Source organism: Microchirus variegatus (genome assembly GCF_963457635.1).
Source record: "Microchirus variegatus genome assembly, chromosome: 8".
NCBI lineage: Eukaryota > Metazoa > Chordata > Actinopteri > Pleuronectiformes > Soleidae > Microchirus > Microchirus variegatus.
The window spans coordinates 8,461,390-8,480,332 of record NC_139809.1 but is presented as its reverse complement, the minus strand read 5'-3'; the positions used below and the strand labels follow the sequence as shown (position 1 = coordinate 8,480,332).

General features: G+C 40.6%; 1 protein-coding gene across 1 annotated transcript in view; it reads right to left on the bottom strand.

Annotated features, from left to right (window-relative positions):
• cspg4 (chondroitin sulfate proteoglycan 4) overlaps positions 1-11,630 on the bottom strand; it is a gene marked incomplete at its 3' end in the record, with an annotated part of 55,241 nt that extends 43,611 nt beyond the window's left edge. Inside the window, exon 1 of the mRNA XM_083893998.1 lies at positions 11,527-11,630. Coding sequence (XP_083750124.1) covers positions 11,527-11,593 — 67 coding nt within the window. The 5' untranslated portion in view covers positions 11,594-11,630. The remainder of the gene's footprint in view (positions 1-11,526) is intronic.
• Positions 11,631-18,943: the final 7,313 nt, after the last annotated feature.

The following is an 18,943-nucleotide window of genomic DNA, read 5'->3' as shown; positions in this document are numbered from 1 at the left end:
GGCCTAATTCATAAATCCAGTGCATACGCCTGTTCCAGTACATATACCGGTACATACCACCAATCACTCTACCGTCCACCACCACCGCTGCACACACACAGATGTTTTCAGGGCCACTACGTTTGAAACGACTTCACTCTGGAGCGATGTGATCCAGGAGTCGGCAGTAAGTTCTCTGTAAGCTCATACAGAGAACCAAAATGAATAGTTTATGACTTGCATTTAAAGGAGAGCTGAGAAGGTCTCTTCGGGTTCAGGTAAAACCACAGTGTTCTCTTGATGTAACATACAGTAAAGGGTAGCACAGATTCACACAAGGCCTGAATCCACTGGCTTTAAAGAAGGTGGCTGATAATCAGAGGGGTCACTTATTTAATCACAAAGGGCTTAAATGGATTAGTCCGTATTATGCAGATACTGCACTTACAATATAAATGTAAAAAATTGTGCTGAATGAAACTGTACTGTAAGATTAAAATGGTGTATATACACACACACACACACACACACACATAATGATCCAAGAATGTAAGATTCTTGTGTACACGAGAGTGGAAAATCCCACCTGTACTCAAAATAATTTGTGGGCACAGTGTTGGCATTGTGGAGTTTTCAGCTAAAGTTGGCTGCAAACAAAATAGTAGGGATATTCCTAATTCATTAGGATAGGTTGTCTTGTAACTGTTATGTATACATAATCAGATATCTTGATCTAGACAACGTTGCATTGGACGGACTGACCTTAATGGCTTTACAGTATCTTTAACCCCACAACCTCGCATTATTTCCTTTTTTTTTTATCTTTAGACAATATTGCTCCACAGAGCAATGTGAGTCTGTGGATTTCTCTTGGATTGGACGAGCAATATTTCTCGCAGTATGGACAGGGGCCAATACTTTTACAGCACTCATGGGTGCACGAGTGTTATTTACAGAAGGAAAGACTTGAAGATATGTGAATCTATCCTTTAATGGTGTTGTTGTTTTTTTCTTATTTAGTCATCAGGAATCAGTATAAGTGTTGCTTACAAAAAAACTCTCTGGACTAAATCCCAAACCTCACGGACACATCCATGCAGTTAATTTCGCTGCATCAGCTCCCTTAACTGTATCCACTCAGGCCAGCGGACGGCTCAGGAATGCTGAAGTGCATACACGAAAGACAGATGTCAGGTAACGGCCGGACTTTCCCTGGCAGTAATGCATATTTCAATATTTCAAGAGAAATGCTGTACTGTATTTTTTTATTACAATGTGGACTGTATTTTAATCGCTCAACATCATACTTTTAGGTGTGATGTTGACAAACGCCTTCTCTGCAGTGTGATATGGATGTGAGGATTCCAAATAAAACATTGTGAAGATATTTTTTTTCCCGCGGTATGGCCGGTCGCCCTGCGGAATCTGTGCACGAAAGAATGAAAATCACAATATAATAAGTGACGGTTTCCAATTAGGGGAGAGGGGAAGGTCACAATTGATGACGGCATTAGTTGTAGGGCCTCAAGCACGAGTGGTAGTTGTGAAGTCAAAAATAAAGATATTATAATTAGGCCCAATCACTCACTTACTATTCAGAGTCCTTCTTGATTATGTATAATTTCCAACCATTGTTATCACACTGATTAATCACCAACGCAATTATGTTTTCTGCCACGTATCGACTTGTCATGTAAAATGCAACAGGGGAGCAGACGTACTGCACGTCACATATAACCTTGAAGACAGTGCTGCTGCTGTTGACATCCATGTTCAATGGCTGGAAACGAAGTCTGTAATTTGGCAAGTCAGAGTGAACCAAGATTATTCCACTTTCAGCTGCCAGGAAAATATTTGTGCTCGCGAGTAGCTACGAGTTGGATGACACTTAAGATTTCTGTGCAACAGCAGCTGTTGAGCAAGTCGCTGTTGGTGACTTTTACCCAACACGCACGAAAATGACAAACTGTAGACGGGAAATATTTACTGCCACATAGATAAGAATACATCTTGGTGTTATTTTTTAAAGGAGCCTTTCTCAATGATGGACTGTATCAAAGTCTTCTTTTTATTGCATTATCAGTTCTCTGAACACACCAGCTGACGTCGTATCTAGTCTGATTATGTCTGGCTGCAAAAGTGGAAAACATTCATTTTGATTGGGAAAGTTTGCCAGAGCAGTAAAAAAAAAAAAAAAAAAAAAAAAGTGTTTCGATGGGAGTAAAATGTAGTCACAGGAGATGTTAACTATTTTAGTCCGGACGACAGTCTCCAACCATCAAATATGTCCACGTTAAATTGCTGACCTCTCTTTTACTGTCTTTACTCCACCAGAATGTACCTGAAAGAGTTGACTCTATATATGAATTTATATGATATAAAAACAGACTCTTTCCTCATTCAACATTCAATTAATGGACATCAAGTGAGAAGAACCCATTAACTATTTACTTAAAATGTTCTCTATCCAAAGCATCTACAAAATAAGTGAAGATAATCAATTGGGGGTTGAATAAACACCAATAATGTCCTATTGTATATAATATATGGATGTACATTTAGAGAGCCAGGCGGTCAGAAAAAGCTGGCCAAGAGCCAATTACCATCCAAAGGTTGTTGATCAACATACAGTATGAGTGCAAATTAGCCATCTAACAGCTGTGCAAGGATCAGACCACATCGCTGTTAGACTGAAAAAAGCTAGAGAGGTCAAGTAAATGGATGTTGTGGCAAATGTCTCCATGGCGTTTAAACCCACTGTCCTTTCTCCTTCAGCAAACGAGGTCGGAACAAAACGATAATAAGCTCACAAGCCTTAACCGGACTCATTGATGCTTAAAACACTCATCGTGTCCCCTCCGTTGTGACTCGCACAATAGTGATCTGTTCTGAGGAGATGCTTGGGAATGCAATGTTGGCCCGAAAATTGATGCTCCATGGTCACATGGTCAGCTTCCCAGTTTCTGTATCCCTCCCCAAGGTCCTATTGCCAAGTCTGGTACAATATGGAACATCAGATTGCACACTTGGCCACAAAAATACAGGTTCTTCTTTGTGCACATTCGTATGTACGGTCATCTGCATTTCTTCTGGTTTGGCTGACGCTTTGTTGTCCTCAGTGTGTTCAGCTGTTGCTGTCGGTTTCCAATTGGTTTGAATCATTCTCTGTTACTTCTTACTGTACTTCAGCTCAAGCCTCCTCCACTTTCACATGAAAAGTACAAATCATTTGGTTAACAAGGCAACCGAGTTTAGTCAAACATCAATATCAAGCAGAAGTAGAGTGTTCAGTATATTCTTTCACATTAAGTTCATCATTAGATGAGAATAGATACAAACATTTTAACGGCATATTTGCACACCTACATTACTGTACATCCTTCCTTTCGAGTGTTTCATAGAAAGAAATAACAATGAAGACTGCAAAAATGATTTGAAAGATACAATAATTAGTTTCAATATCTTGAGAAGCATCATTATGTGCTCACGTGAGAAGATTGATCTGATTCTCTTACAGTAAAGCTATATTTAGTTTAGCACAAGGTCTGGCATCAGGGAAAACAGCTAACGGGGAAAAAAAAAAATCACTTATTATGCTTTTATGGATTAAAGAAGATAAAATGAGCCTGAGAGCTCTTGGTGGTCATTCTGACCTTCTAGTGACCTGAACTAGCTTTTTCTGTCCGTTTCTGTCCCAGTTAGTTGAATAAAATGACCTTCTGTAAGACATTTCCTTTAGCGCTAATTATGTAAAACGGAACTATTTTACTTCAGGATCACATTTGAACCAATTCTTCCAAGTATTTTGTTAAATTTTCTTTACCTTATTTGCGTGTGTTTTTTTCCATAAACGTGTGAAAGATTGAACACATGATTACACAAGGACCAGTGACGTGTGCGTCAGCTCAACTATTCTCTGCTCCGTGCTACCGCATGCTGCCACACAGTCACTCAAACCAAATGGGACACATCTTTTCCTCTGGTTATTTTAAGCCTTCATCACCAGCAGGGCGATGACGCTTGCTCGAGACTCTTAACACTGGGATCTGTGTGAACCGCAGCACATACAGAATACACACCCGTGAGCACACACACACACACACACACACAATCCCCACCCTGATTCCCCCATTTCCTCCACCCCCCTTTCCATCTTTCGTCAGACGCATGTAGAGATTTTGTCTCACTATATTTATCTGGTGCATGCTATTTCAGTCTGTCATCTGGTAGATCCCAGGCCTGGTGCTATCCCTAGCCCCACATTTTCTGTCTGCCTGTAATGAGGCCGCCTGGCATCAAATTACTCTGAACACTTCATGGTGCCTTGGCAGCGCCTCAGTGGTGCTGATGAAGGTTTTTAACAGGATGGGAGCTTGTGTTGATATGCCTTCATGTCAGCATGTTGTGAAAAGTAGGGTTTGTAGGTGCAGCATCCCACTGCCATGTCGAGACAACATGGAAGACTATATGGAAGAGAAAGGAAGGTATCTATACTTTTTTTTTTATATGACTCAACACCATGGAGTAGATCCACACAATACCACCTTCCGCTAAAGCTCTATTGTTTTCCTTGTCTTGGAGCAAAGGTTAATGATATTTAGAGACGACGACCTAATAAGAATCACAAAAACTATTAGTTCATACACAGATGTCTCATGATTAACTACAGCTGCCTTGTGCTTATGAGTCATATGTCCCCAGGACTGGAGGGAGTCCCCAGACTTACAGTGGGCTTCTCTATATTTAAAAATAGTGAGTCATTCTCATGTGTGAGCTGTTCCGTCCCTGGCTGCAGGACTTGTAAAAATAGGAGACCCCAGTGTTAAAGGAATAGTTGAGTGCGGACTGGAACTGAACATGGTACACATTAATATTGAAGAACATTGTGTGTAGGTTAACTTTCTAAAAAGTTCTCAGGGGATGAAGGCTTGCAGCGGGAACATAAAACACAATCAGATAACAAGCTCGTCTCTCTATTCCCGTTCCAACAGCTCCTTCACATCTAACATTCTTCAAATGCTGGCTAATTATGGCACACATATTCTTTTCATTGTAGTTGTTTTGTCTATATTAGGCGAGAGAAACAGAGGGACAGATTGATAAATGCCTCCTGCTCTGGCTCAGCACCAACTGACCAAGCCACATCCAGATGTTGGAGTGGAAACCACTCTTTTCTGAACACATCTCTGATGAGTCAGCGCAACAGTGGAGACGTGGTATCCCATGATACACTCTGCTTTTTCCAGTAGCCTTATGCTACCGCAATGGACACAACAGTCTGAAGCTACTGATCATGGCATGTGAGGAAGAAAGACAAAGCAGGCATTGTTTCCTATCATCACATTTGGGGCGGGACCACATGTCCAAGAGGAAAAGGATTGGGCTTAAAACCAGTAGTGGTCACCGGTTCAAAGCCCCTGAGCAAGGCAGCTGATCTCCAATGCTCCCCGGGCACAGATAAGTGCAGCTCCTTGTATCAAATTCCAATTCTAATATGAGGATGTACGATAATGACATCGGATATTACCAATTGATAACATTTATGATAAATCGAGCCAGTGACCTGTGAATGATTCCACATTAGCCCTCAGGAGCAAGAAGACTTTTGCCATTCACTTTCCCTTTTAATTATTTTCCAATGGATAGGAAAATCAATGGCAGCCAAAAGAGCTCCCCCCCCAAAAGAGAGATAAAACAAATCTGAAGAATTAAGAAGGAAAAACCAGTAGAGGCCACTCATATCGAGACATCTGCTCATGCATAATTGCTGCTTATTGAAAACTTGGCTGTTCGGTGGTGATGAGAATTTTCATTTCGGGCACTAAACTCTCCAGCAGCTCTTATCAAACATAAACACACTGACTTCCCTTCATGCAGTTGCTGTAGAGGAAGAATATACTTCTTTTTATTTGTGTTACTGTTTTGAACATGACTGTGTATTATTGTTTATTATTATTATTTATGTAGGGATGGACATTTTTTAATGTGCATGTGTGCATGCGTTTACCCATGTATGATGCATTCATGTATGCCATGTCTTGTTTCCCCCCATTGGGGAATATGCTTTAAAAAACAAAAAACCCAATAAATATTTTGTCACAATAAATAAATAAATAATAATAATGTAAAAATATCTTTCTTCATGACATTAATGTATGGTAATCTAATGTCATTAATCAAACCTGATATAATGAACATTTTTGAGTATGGAAGCAAGATTTTTTTTTGGCCAAAGCCCAAACACAAAGCCCTGAACACTTTTGTTGTGTCCATGACTCAGCCAACCATGATTTAAGTAAATTGTAATAAAGAAAGAAGTTAGTTTTAACATGTTCTATGCCGCAATGTACCATTTAAATTGGTCAGGCTCTTGAGAACTGCTCATTAAACACACTTCATAGTCAATGGTTTGCTCCTTGAACTCTTTTCTGAAGATGAACGGTTTAAAGAAAAAAAAAAAGAAAAAGGGTAAGTGATTTTCTCAATGAGAACTTTGATGAGCATCTGTGACATTCAGTATTTTGTCGTAAATAACTAAATACGGTCGTTTAAACTTTATTATCGTACTCGTTGCGCCAACACAGAGAAACATGAAGAATCTTCACTGGCTCCACTCCTGTAGCTGTAAAGCTCTTTGGTTGCAGTGTCGTGGAATAAATGTCGACTAGTTTCCCTCCTTCATTCATATAACTATCACCCCACAGTGCAAATCATCCATCACTAAACTACACAGCAAAGCCCATTACCATCAGCTTATTAGACTGATGTGACAGGGGTTAAAACAACACTGGAACACACCGTGAGATAGCCTTTCACCTTCCACCTGGGGACAGAATCTGGGCCTGTGTTTATGTACTGAAAATCTTCTGTATACAAACCCGGGGCTAAATTAAGTCTGTGTGTGGGCTGTGTGCCTGCTATGAACAGATTATGGCCTGGAAATATAATCTGAGCGTGACATTGACAGCCAGAAAACTCAAAGGGAGCAATGTATGTGGGAAAAGATCATCTGCCACAGGAGAGTATAGAGTCTTCAAGGCTTAAGACATTGCAGTATTTTTCTTACAACACACAGAGTGAATTGTTGTGCATCTGGCACATTTGCAGCCCTGTGACGAACAACTGTGACCTCACATGCTTCCCCCGATTTAAAGGATAATTCTGCTAAATTAAAACTGGGTTCCTATTGTTAAAATCTTAGTAATTATAGCTAAATTAATTCTGGAAGGTGTAAAAGATGCCATTTGGAGGAAAAGCCTGAGCAGTCATGTTCAGACTAGCTTTAAATAATACTGCACACTGGCTCTGATAAAGAGTTTTAGGCAAAAATCATCTGGTTGGTGCCTGTTGATCACTAATGTCTTCAATTGTATTTGCACTGTTAATGCTTTTGGTGGAATTACACTAGAGATTAGCGCGGTGAGCCAGCTCAATGTGAAGGTTAAATGGGTGTATACATGATTTAAGACTGGTAGAAATTAATAACAAAGGTGTTAAACGAGATTTATGCCTCTCTACACATCACAGGAGTCCTTGTCGAGGGAGTTGCCGTTAGATTGTGCAGTTCTGCAGCAACATTAGACAAATCACTTTTTTGCAAGAGGAATAAATACACGAATAGAAATATTCCTAGCCATTCTGCTGGTTGTGAACATCCATCACAGTCAGCAGATCATTTTTGACCTACATACACACCATTATCACACCACATGCTTTTCAGACGCATTCACATTCACAGCTGGTCTAAAAAATAAAAAAAACAACCCGAAGGAACTGGATTATTTATACAATGTCCTCTTGTTAGTCTGCTCACATTTCCTGTGGTATCACACGTTATTTTGTCACTTTCATTTTGCATGTCTGGCTTTAAGCAGACATCTCGGCGATGACAGCAGCTCCCTGTCATCAGGCAACATTGGTGGAGTGTCTTGCACAAGGAAACAGGAGTTACAGCTGGTTGGGATCAAGCCTCTAACGTTTCCATTATGGACATGTTGTTTAATTACTGGACATATGTGCCTCCCGTGTTGTTGCTGCAGGTCAGATAAAAGAAATCCTTAACACAATTATAGAGAAGAAAGGAGTGAGGGTGAATCAGGTTGCTCATACAGCTTTTACAGATTCTTGCAACGATGTTTGCCTTGGGCCAGACTTCCCCCCCAAATACACAAAATAAACTATGACTCACTGAAATGTTCTCTCTGAAGCTATTTCATAATAGAAAGTACATAAATAATGGTCGTCTCCCATGCTTTCATTGTCAGGAAGCAGTAAGCTTACAAATTACCCATGTAAACTTTCTTTAGTTTTGGAGGGAAAGTGCTTTCTCTGCAGCAGAGAAACCTCCAAGGGCCAGTCATGGGATGGATTAGACAGACAAACAGCTAATTTAGTTGCAAGCATTCATTGATGTGAGTGAACATGATAGCAGCATACAAAACTCACTCCTAAGACTTGCTTCACAATGTCTAGTCTAGTTTCTGTACATTCTGTCCTGCGGTCACATATGGAAGGATTTCCTTGGAGAAAGAGCAGGCAAGAGGCTCTGCATTTATAAACACCTATTTCCTCGCATGGATCTCTTCCAAATGGCCAGTTTTTATACTGTCCTAACATTGTGTGGTGTTTAAACTAAGAGGTGAGGGCAGGGTCACACACACAGTGCGCCTGTGGGACCAAGACAACGCGCTCGCTACTCTAATCTCATCAATTTCCCCAATGCAAATATTGGACTTAATAATCTCCTGCGCGGACACTTGTAGTCGCACCATTCTCTCTGCCAACTCTTGAGGAACACACGGCAACCTTGTATACAGACACTTCACAAAGCTCAGGCAGAATCTATATTTATTTTTTTTTCTTGTAACCATAGTGACAAATACACTGGAGGGGAGACAGCAGGCTCGCGGTGTCTCAGGATGCAAATCCCCTCCGTTGAGTTTTGCAGCTGACAATGCAAACACATTCAGGAGCAAGACATCTCGAAAATACTGACACATTTGCATAAGCCTCGTTTGTAGCAGATGTGATAATTCTTGTTGCATCGGATGTTATTTCAGCAATTTGGAGACAAACATTCAAGTAGCAGCAGACTCGGGTCGACTTACACGAGGAAAACGCCAAACTTTGCGCGCCTATCAACAGACGGAGAAGACGGGGAACAATTTCTATTGCCAGGCCAACTGAAAAACACGTAAGCACAAGGGAGCCATTTATGGTTCGGAAAGAGCTGCCCTGTCATTTTTTCCAAATTCTGGTGGAGCGGTGGTTAAAGGGGAGCCTTAATAGCCACAGACGAAATAAAGGGCTACAGGGCATTTTTTAAGACTCCAAACAGGAACATGTCATGTCCACTTTCAGATTGAGTCGTGATATAATATTCATCCCTATATCAACCCTAAAAAAAGGCTGCCACATGTCTGCCAAATACAAACCTATGTGTGGCATCCACTCTAAATTTAGTCATGACATAATACTCACTGACACCAGTATATCAGTATTTAGTCAACCCAGGAAGACGGAAGTTTGTAATATATGGATGCAATGAGCAGGAGGTAGGACAGTTAGATCTCTGAGAATGAAAGAGAGAATATATTAACTTAATGCACAGGAAATTACAGTATTGATCTGGTGAGCTCACACTATGAGAAATTGTTTCTTGCACAGCTTTAGAATACAAAAAAAACAATTCACTGTTCCGTGATGATTATTTGCTTTGAATCCGTTTCTGTGAGAAAGAAAAAGTCTCTGGGTTGATGCAGACCGACTTTTCCCAGCGTGGATTGTGTGTTTGTTTTCTTTCAATCTAAAGCTGTCAGTCATTTCAAAAACACCCAGGTATGTGGACATCACGTGGCATGTGGCCTGTGGCATTTGAAAGACGTAAACACATGGAAGAGATGACTCCCTCTGCACGAGTCCCCCGACAGCTTGTGGCAAGCATTTTTTGTTGAGAAAAAGAGGGGAGGGCAAAATCTAATCAGTGACTTGGTACATCTGGTCAACATTAGCATTTAGTTCTCCAGGGTCAGTGGGTGAATACTGTTCACACTGAGGCAGCAAGGACTGTGCCAGCACATAATTAGAGGAGGAGAAATTGTTCCTTCATTCAGTTATTTCCCATTATATTGTGCCATCATTTTGATTAGAGGAACATTTGGTTTATAATGTGGAAAAACACATCAGCACTATTTGCCAACTACTGTATCAATATCTGCATACAGATACTGCAAAGTTATGCAAGAGGGCTCGGTAAATTGCCGTCAAATGCAAAGTGACCACACTCCATCAGCAGCCACTGTTTACCCGGTGCATGTCTAATTCTTTAGCAGAAGCACAGCAGAGAGTGGGGTTTATCTATAATTGAGCAAAGAGAGGGGCAGATGACTCTTTTCATGCTTGTGGTGAAGAGATCACAGCGAAGGAAAAAAAAAAAACGGCATCCAACTCTGAGCAGCTGAGGTTTGATTCTGTGCCACTGAAACAAAGCAACGCTCCTTTGTTCTGATGAAGAGACTCCTTTTTTTTCCCCTTTGGCTGCCAATGAGACTCTCATGCAGAAGTTTGCCCAGACTTAATAGGAGTGAAATTTGCACCGAGAGTCTGCAGATTTGACAGCCGACAGAAAACAATGGGCTCAACAGCTGCTCAGAGTCCAAGGCTCATCCCACAAAACTCTCCATATGTGCAGTTTTTTTCACTGAGGTGGGTAAGCTGTTTCAAGAATGCAGAAGCTGACAAAAAAGTCAATCCAAATACTGGATTTACCTCACTGAAACACTGTACTCAGGCTCTCAAGGGAAAATACAACAAGATCTACAGCATGAGAAACGTGCTTCTGTAGCCGACTTTACTGCTGCTCTATAGGGCCATTGTACGATTTGGCCTCCTAGCATTCCCCTCCCTTGCATATATGTGCAGTGCACACTCACAGCCTCCCTCAATCTCCTCGCCTTCACTCGCTCACTTTCATCTCTCCTCTTTGGGTGGAGTGGACGCAGTGCCTGCTGTCACCGTGCACTTCCCTCTGAAAGAGGCATTCATCGCTGCTGGCAGAGAAACCTCGGCTCACCTCTTAACCACAGAGGGCTTCGGCTTCACTAGCTCCTGCCTTTGGCAACACTTTCAATGCAAACATTCTCAAGGTAAATGCATTCACACATTCAACTGGGAACAGAATGAAAGTTGGGAGAAGAAAAAAAAAAAAAGGCATCAGATGAGAGTCCGACAGATGTTGTCTCAGACCTTGGAACAGGGTCTTACCCTTGGCACATCTTTTCCACCCATGTATTAAGTTTATCCAAGAAAATAAAGGTTTCAGGGCCGGGCACAGAATAGAGAGAATGGAGAACAAGAAAAGGTAAAGAAAATAAGATCATGCCTGAACTCTGTGTTCAATATTTTTAATTGTTGCAGGTATAAATTAAAGTCTGTTTAGTTGATGTCTTTGGGGGGAAGCCTCTTGGAGTTATAGTTATCTGATTTCCTACCATGCATCTGTGACAAAGGTGACACAGACTAACACAGATATTATGTGGTTTCACTTACCTCCATGACCAGGGCTGGGGAGACAGAGCAGCAGGGTCAGGACCACGACTGAATGAAGGGCTCTCATATTTTTTTCGTGCTGAAAGTTTAGTCCTCAACTCTCACGTTAAAGACACGCCATTCAAAAAGGGACTGAATGAGTTTCCAGTTTTGGGACTTGCTACAGGATACTCCTCCATGTGAAGGGGCAGGGCTGGGGAGGAACCATAAGAGGGACGCCCTTTTTTTTGACTTAACCCACACACACACACTCACACTCACACTCACACACAGGCCTACACTCTGCAGTACATTCACACACATCTTCAACATCATATCCCCGTCTCTCTCTCTCTTTCTCTCTGCTGCCACAGCGCTTACACAACACCTGTCAGTCGACACAAATGTGCAAAATGTCACACATACAAACCCATCCCTTCAAACACAAATACATTTATATAAGTCATGCTCCCTGTACCATGCAGTAAATCAAACGCAACCACAGAAACAACACATCTCTTCTTCTCTCTCTCTCTCTATCGCTCACTGTGGCTGTTCCTGAATCTGTAGAATCCTTCCTTTTGTCTAACTCAGTAATTGGAGTGGACTTTAGAGACCAGGCCTATGCAAGAATAAACCTTTTACTTTTAATTAAAGAAGAAAAGAAAAAAATCAGGTTGCTTTATTCACTCTGTGCTTTAACTTTTTTTTAAGCTTTTCCCTTGATCGGTGTCTCATTCTATATATTTTTTTTTGTTGAAAAAAAACTCCTCCTCTGTCCTCAAGCTAATTAAACTCACACTTAAGCGTGGAGCAGCACTGAGGTTGTGTTGGATTTGCATTGACTATCTCTCCTCTACTGATCAGGTCAGGCACTCTGGAGAAGTTTTAGTGCTCAAGCTTTTCTAAAGCATTCACTCCTGGTGAGTGCTGTCACTGACGGCTCTCCGCCGTGCGGTTACTTGCTTGTTTTTTTCTCTATGAAGACGCCAACACTCTTCTCAAAGGATTAGTATTTTGTGGCTGAATGCTGAGATTAAGTTGCAACATTCACGATGACAGTCTCAAGCATTGAATTTCTCCAATTGTTCAGTCTGCTAGTCTGCAAATTATTCGTTGTACTTTCTGACAGCTGAAATGACAACACAATTAGTATTTTCCAAACACTGCCTCTCAGGTGATAAATAACTTTGATGCCAGCTCTTGTTAGTTCTTTGAAGCCAAATAAGCAGTTCCTTAAGAAATTATCCTCATATTAGCTGGCTTATGAACACTGTCATGTATGTATAATATCATGTCTGTGTTGTTGTGGCCCACAAACACTTTCCTCTTGATTTCTATGATCTACACAGAGAAGAGCAAGTTATTCAAACAAACATAATCTGAGGGCTTTTCCTTTGGATCAGCAGCACCTCCAGTGGCAAAATGACCTCACTGTTCCACACTGGAGGCGTATTAACTTGTTGGGAAAACAGCCACAGAGAGAACAGAAGAGTGTGAATGATTGTAGCCATAGGAAAACCTGTAAAATAACACATGGCAGCTCCAGCACGACAGCATTTATTGCAGAGGAGCTTTTCTGACACTACAGCCTCCGTGATTATTCCGGCATGACATGAGCTACAATTAAAATGCTCCCTCTGAGGCTAAGCCAAAACGCTTGCACCGATGACATGCTCTTGCCTCCCCGGGGATGCATAATTTGCCCAAGAGGGATGTCACCCACTGATATGAGTGGGCTCCTGCAGAATGTGAGCGAGCACATGCAGTCTTATGCAATCTGTTGCTCCTTTAGTGTGAGCACTCCAGATGATGAAAGTAGAAGTGTGTGAACCCCACTTCATGATAAAATCAATTCATGAGATTATTATTTATTGCATTTTTTGTGTGTTTGTTCCGTGGAGCCTAAAGAGAACCTTCTTTGTTTATGGTCTGTTTATGATCAACTTTTCTCACCAAAATACATCCATGTGCCCCTCAAGGCCTAAAAAAAACAAACATGCTGAATGCATTTCCCTCCTCATAAAACCCCTTTAAACCTGTGAAGGTGCTTTGTTTTTATCAGCATGCGCACGTCTTCCTTTCATTATCTACCTTTATATCTTCAGTGCAACGTTTTACAGTGAATCTTAATTTATGTAACCCCCCCCACTGTGCATACAAAGCCTCGTGTTGGTTAAAGACGAGATAAAAACAACACAGGAAATCACTGCACAACGGAAACAACACAAACACTAAAATATCTCGCAGTTCAACGAGCTGAAAGCATCACCGGATATAAAATGTTATTCCTAACTGTTTGACATTAACCGATAAATACATCCAGCAGACCCCAAGTAACATTAGTATTCATTTGGAGCTGCTGTGCTGTTTCTACGCCTGGGTAAATGATCTGGCTATTATTATGTTAAACGTTCCACTGTGTTCAACAGCTCATGTGTCTACAGTATCTGCTGCTCGGCACAGGTCAGGTATTGTACATCGCATTAAGAAGAGCTTTTTTCAGCCCAAAGCTATCAGCAATTATGTAAAAAAAAGAAAAAAAATGAGCCAAGTCTGCAGACCAGGAAGCTAAATTAATGAGGAAAAAGAGGCTACACAGAAGTGCCTCGTTGGTAACTCTGTGTCCTTATGAGGGTCACTAAATCAATGTTCATCTCAAAACGCACATACCCATACATGTATTGAAAGAGTTATTGTTCACTGTGATTAATCCTCCTCCTCCACGTCGACAGTGAACTAATCCCTTACAAATGTGGAAAACTGAGGATGAGATAGTCCAAACATTGATTCAACACTTTAGAACGGGCCGATATGAAACATCAGCAGTCTGAATTAAACAAACCAAGGGCCAATCTCCCAAAATAACACATCTTTTGCTCTTTTTTTTTTTAGTATGAAAATCGCTTATTTGCATTTGGCTCAGCAGGGGAGACTCGTAAGGAAGTCAAGACCCCCACTTGACTAACTCAGACTGAGGAAACCCAACGTGAACATCAGATAAACTGCAGAATTAATTTTGATAAGCAGACAGTAGAATTGTGTCCCCCCCAGTCTCTTCACGGTGGGGAGGAAAACACTGCACAGCCTCGCAGGGCTGATCACACCGATTACAGCGTTCGCTAACGTCCAGAATTAAATACATGATCGCGTAAACGATGTAATCAGAAACCTAAACAATGTTAACATAGCCCCAAATGCAGGCGTACACTTGTGCAAATATGACCTACACTTGATTCTACCATCTCATCCTATTACCTACTCTATCTCAGTCAATCCACTGAGGTTGGAGTGGGTTCAGCAACTCTTATCAGATACAATCTCTCTCTCCACTTGATGTAATCTTCACACAGAGAGGTAAACTGGGGACATTTTTGCTGAAATATCACCGAGTTATCTCGGGCAGCGCGATGAAGCTCAGTTTTCACCGCACGTTCTCAAATATCACCCTGCTGTGTGGCTGCTGCACCCGTCTGACCAGACCACCGCTATCCTCGGGAAAAGCCCCAGACTTGATTAAACCGCAGTAAGTATGTCGGCGTTGTTTTTCCAACAGCAGGATAAGGTCTTGAGCCAAAATGTCCAGATAACAGCAGTCTGTACAGATTTTTAATACACTTACAATACTCTGTTATAATCAAGGGGTTTTAGAAACAGAGAGAACTTCAGTGGGACAGAACCGTACAAAGTGCCCTACAATAGAATTGTTCCATTATTAAAATACTTCATTTCAGAAGATATCACTTTTCTATGCTTTAAAAATGAGCCCACTCAGTTACAGTGCAGCGGCTCACTCATTGTCAAAGCTCTCGTTGTTCTTTGAGGGCAATTCAAAAAGGAAGTGCATGGAAAAATTATCACATTCATTTGTGACTTCACGCCCAAATTCAGAATAAACTGAAACTACCTGCACAACGTCAATGTGTCCCACGTACGAGTAGAAAACCTTTTAAAAAGGAGGCTGAAGGTTGCAACCTCTGTCTGTTAACAACACATGTCAACACTTTGGTGAGGAGGTGTGAAGGAAAACAGCACAGAGAGATGAAGCGCACAGGAATCTTGATTCTGAGCAGGACAAAGAAGGTCATTTCAAAATGTAATCTGTCATGGATCATTCATTTCGGGGGAAAAGCCACAACAGAAGAAAGAATAAAAGGATGGAATAAGTCATCCTTATTATTGTTTATATATCAAATTATGAGGGGTCCATTGTGAGGAAGATTACTCAATTTACAATTTTAGATTGCAAAACACCCTGGAGACGTAAGCAACCATTTCCAGATGTTTCAGAAATATACAGTGCTTAACAATTGTATTAGACCACCTGTCATGGAAATGAGAAAACATCAATATTTTTAGTTAAAAAAACAACTTGTTATTGCTATTTATTTGGCAAATAACAAATTTTAGCCAGCTCAATGGACTTCTTTTCTGAGAAGTCAGAAATTAATCAAGCATAACTTTCAACCAAAGCTAATGTTTCTGTTCATGAATGTAAGTAAATAGCTATAATTTTGACATTTTAATCAGAAAATAATGTGTTTTCCTATTTTTTCTGGTTTGAAAATTCACATGCTTCTACATACTGGTGTATTAAAGGTGAATTGTGTAATAAATCTAAAGCAGGGGTTCTCAAAGTTTTGATACCTGAGGGCCAATTTAGGAACCCAACATTGGACTGAGGGCCGAAAAAGGAAAAAAAAAAAGAAAGAAAAAAACCCAGAAAGAAATCTCATTTGTAATAATTTTAATGACCAGATTGCAGTTCTACAGTTTACACTTATTGGTCTGTATCCAGTAATATCCAATAAACATTTAACAAGTTTGGTAGCTCCTGGATTAAAACTATCAACTGTAATTCATTGCGCCACCTACCGCCGTCTACCAATCATTGCAGTTATGTCTGAGCTACAATGGCAGAGAAAGCGGAACCTAAAATACCTCGTTATTTTGAATTTGAGTGTAGTAACCGTTTTTGGCCACATTCTTACATATGGCGCCTTTAACCGTTACAGAAACATAAAAAAAATATATTTTATGAATTATCAATGCTGTTAATTTAGGGCAGCTGTGGCTTTGGGTGGTGGTCTAAAAAACGTGTTAAACATGTATATACCTTTACTGCATAATAATCAGTAATCCCTTCACATGCGAATATTGTGCACATTACCTTCCTGCTCTCAAGACTTGTGACATGATGCATGGCGGGAATGTTCATGAATTTTAAGTGTTTCTGTCTAAGAAGCTCTGGAACGCAAAGAGGCTTTAAGATAAGATAATTCCAAAGTCCCATATATAATTTGGCACATGGGCTTATTGCCAAACAGCTAAATATGTCATACACAGACGATGTTAACAGGCTTATATAGATACATTTTACTGGAGTATTAATTCAAATAAATCCATTTTAAGCTTGGGGAATCTGCCTGCCGACAGAAAGTGAGGTGTTACAGTGTGATAAATACGCTTAACATTGCTGTCGAGGTGTTCATTGAACTTATAGTCTGATGTTGTAGCCTGGCGTTTATATATAGTGAAGGGTTTTTAATTAATAAATCATCCGAGCTACACTGGTTTCCTGCCCACTGACTGAAAGTTGCTAATTAATTCTGTTCAATCACAGGACACAAGTTTCAAAAAAGTCAGGGACCAACAGCAAACATTTCGTAATTATAAAAAAGCATATCATTTTTAAAGGGGTCATATTATACCCTATTTCTCCAAGTTAAACTAGTTCCCTGGTGTCCTAATGAACATGTCTGTGTCATGCTTTTTTCAAAAATACCATAAGCACCACAGCAGTTCAATCATCCTGCCAAAACAGCCCGGTTCAGAATGCTCGGTTTAGTAGTATCTCTTTAGGTCCACCTTAAAAAAAAGTAAAACAAAAATTAAGAGACAGGAAATGACATCAGCCACAGAGGCTACTGTGAGCTAACATCAGTTAGCATTTGGAAAAGTGATCATTTGCAGGCTCTAGCAGGCACATTGCCGTCATATATAACATGTATCCATTGGACAGATAAATCCTCTGAGGCTGGAAGTTTGTGTAGAACTCTGTGCTGCACTGTGGAGCCAAGAATAGAACTTTTTGCGGACTTCCGGTTTTCAGATACCGTTGTCCTCGCCAGAATTCTCGCACTTTTTACGGACTAAGCGGAGCTACGCCAGACAACAATTCCAGGAATTTAGCGCATTGTGACGTCCCAATGACTACGGAAGTCAATCATCACGTGTTTCATCTCCTGTACTTAGACTGAGGAGGACCACAAAAACATGAGTGAGTCATTTTTTTTTACACTTTGCCGACTGATAGGGCCTCCAGAGTCCCAAATATAAGGATTTATATGATTAAAAAGTTGATTTTGCATAGTATGTCCCCTTTAAACCTTCTATTTTTTGCTATGACATAATCAGATGCTATATTTGGTACTTAATGTAGTATCTCCTCACCATAAGCCTATTACTTTTCCTTTTTGACAATCCATTGGCATCAACTTGTTTCGCTTCTCTCACTTAATGCATCATCATCCACTTAGTTTATTTTCTTTTCCTGGCAGCTTTTTTTTTAGACTGAATCTCCATTAATTGAGGAGTGCTATGACAGGTGATACTGTCTGCAGATGGATGGGGATCCTTAGGTGCGACAAACAGAGTGTGAATAACTGTGCAGGAGTGTTGATGATTGTAGTAACTATGAAAAGCACTTCAATTCTTTTCTCTGCTTCAGCTGATTCGCATCGCTTACCCAAACTATTTCCAATACAAATAACCATTTCGGTTGTTCCTGGATTTAAACTGTGACAAATCTTTGCTTTGTTACAGAAAAATACTTTTGCATTATTGTGAGACAAACATTGCAGCTGATCGACTAAAAAACTGGATCTTCCGTCATCGGAGCCGAGAGAGCAGCAGCGTGACAGAAATCTTTCTACCAATTAACCAAGTGCCAATGTCGGCATACACACAGAACTAAATTCAGTCTTTCAAGCGCCATTTCACTAGATGGAGAGAAGTGTCATTTGTTCAGCTGCTCGCCTGTGGATTTGCTAAATGGAAGAAAAGATGGGAGGGAAGCAAATGTTGTTACTGTTAACACCGAGTCTCCCCGCTGAGCTCCGAAACATCACTGTGCTTTCAAGCAGCAAATATGCAGCGTGAAGACGGAACATATGAAGCTGTCAGTTATCTTTGGAGAGACAGTTGGGCAGTGATTGAAAGTGGTTTTTCTTTTCCAAAAAAATGTTTTTAATTGTTCTCAACTGACCTCATTAACCCACAGGAATGAAGTGAAGAGCAAAGTAAATTTCTTCTTCTTCTTCTTCACGACGGTGGGATGCGCGAGTGTTGTGAACTTAAGACTTATGCGATTAATTAGTCATGAAAACCTTGACTGCACGATCAACGAGCGTGGACATTTTGCATGTGGAGGAGTTCG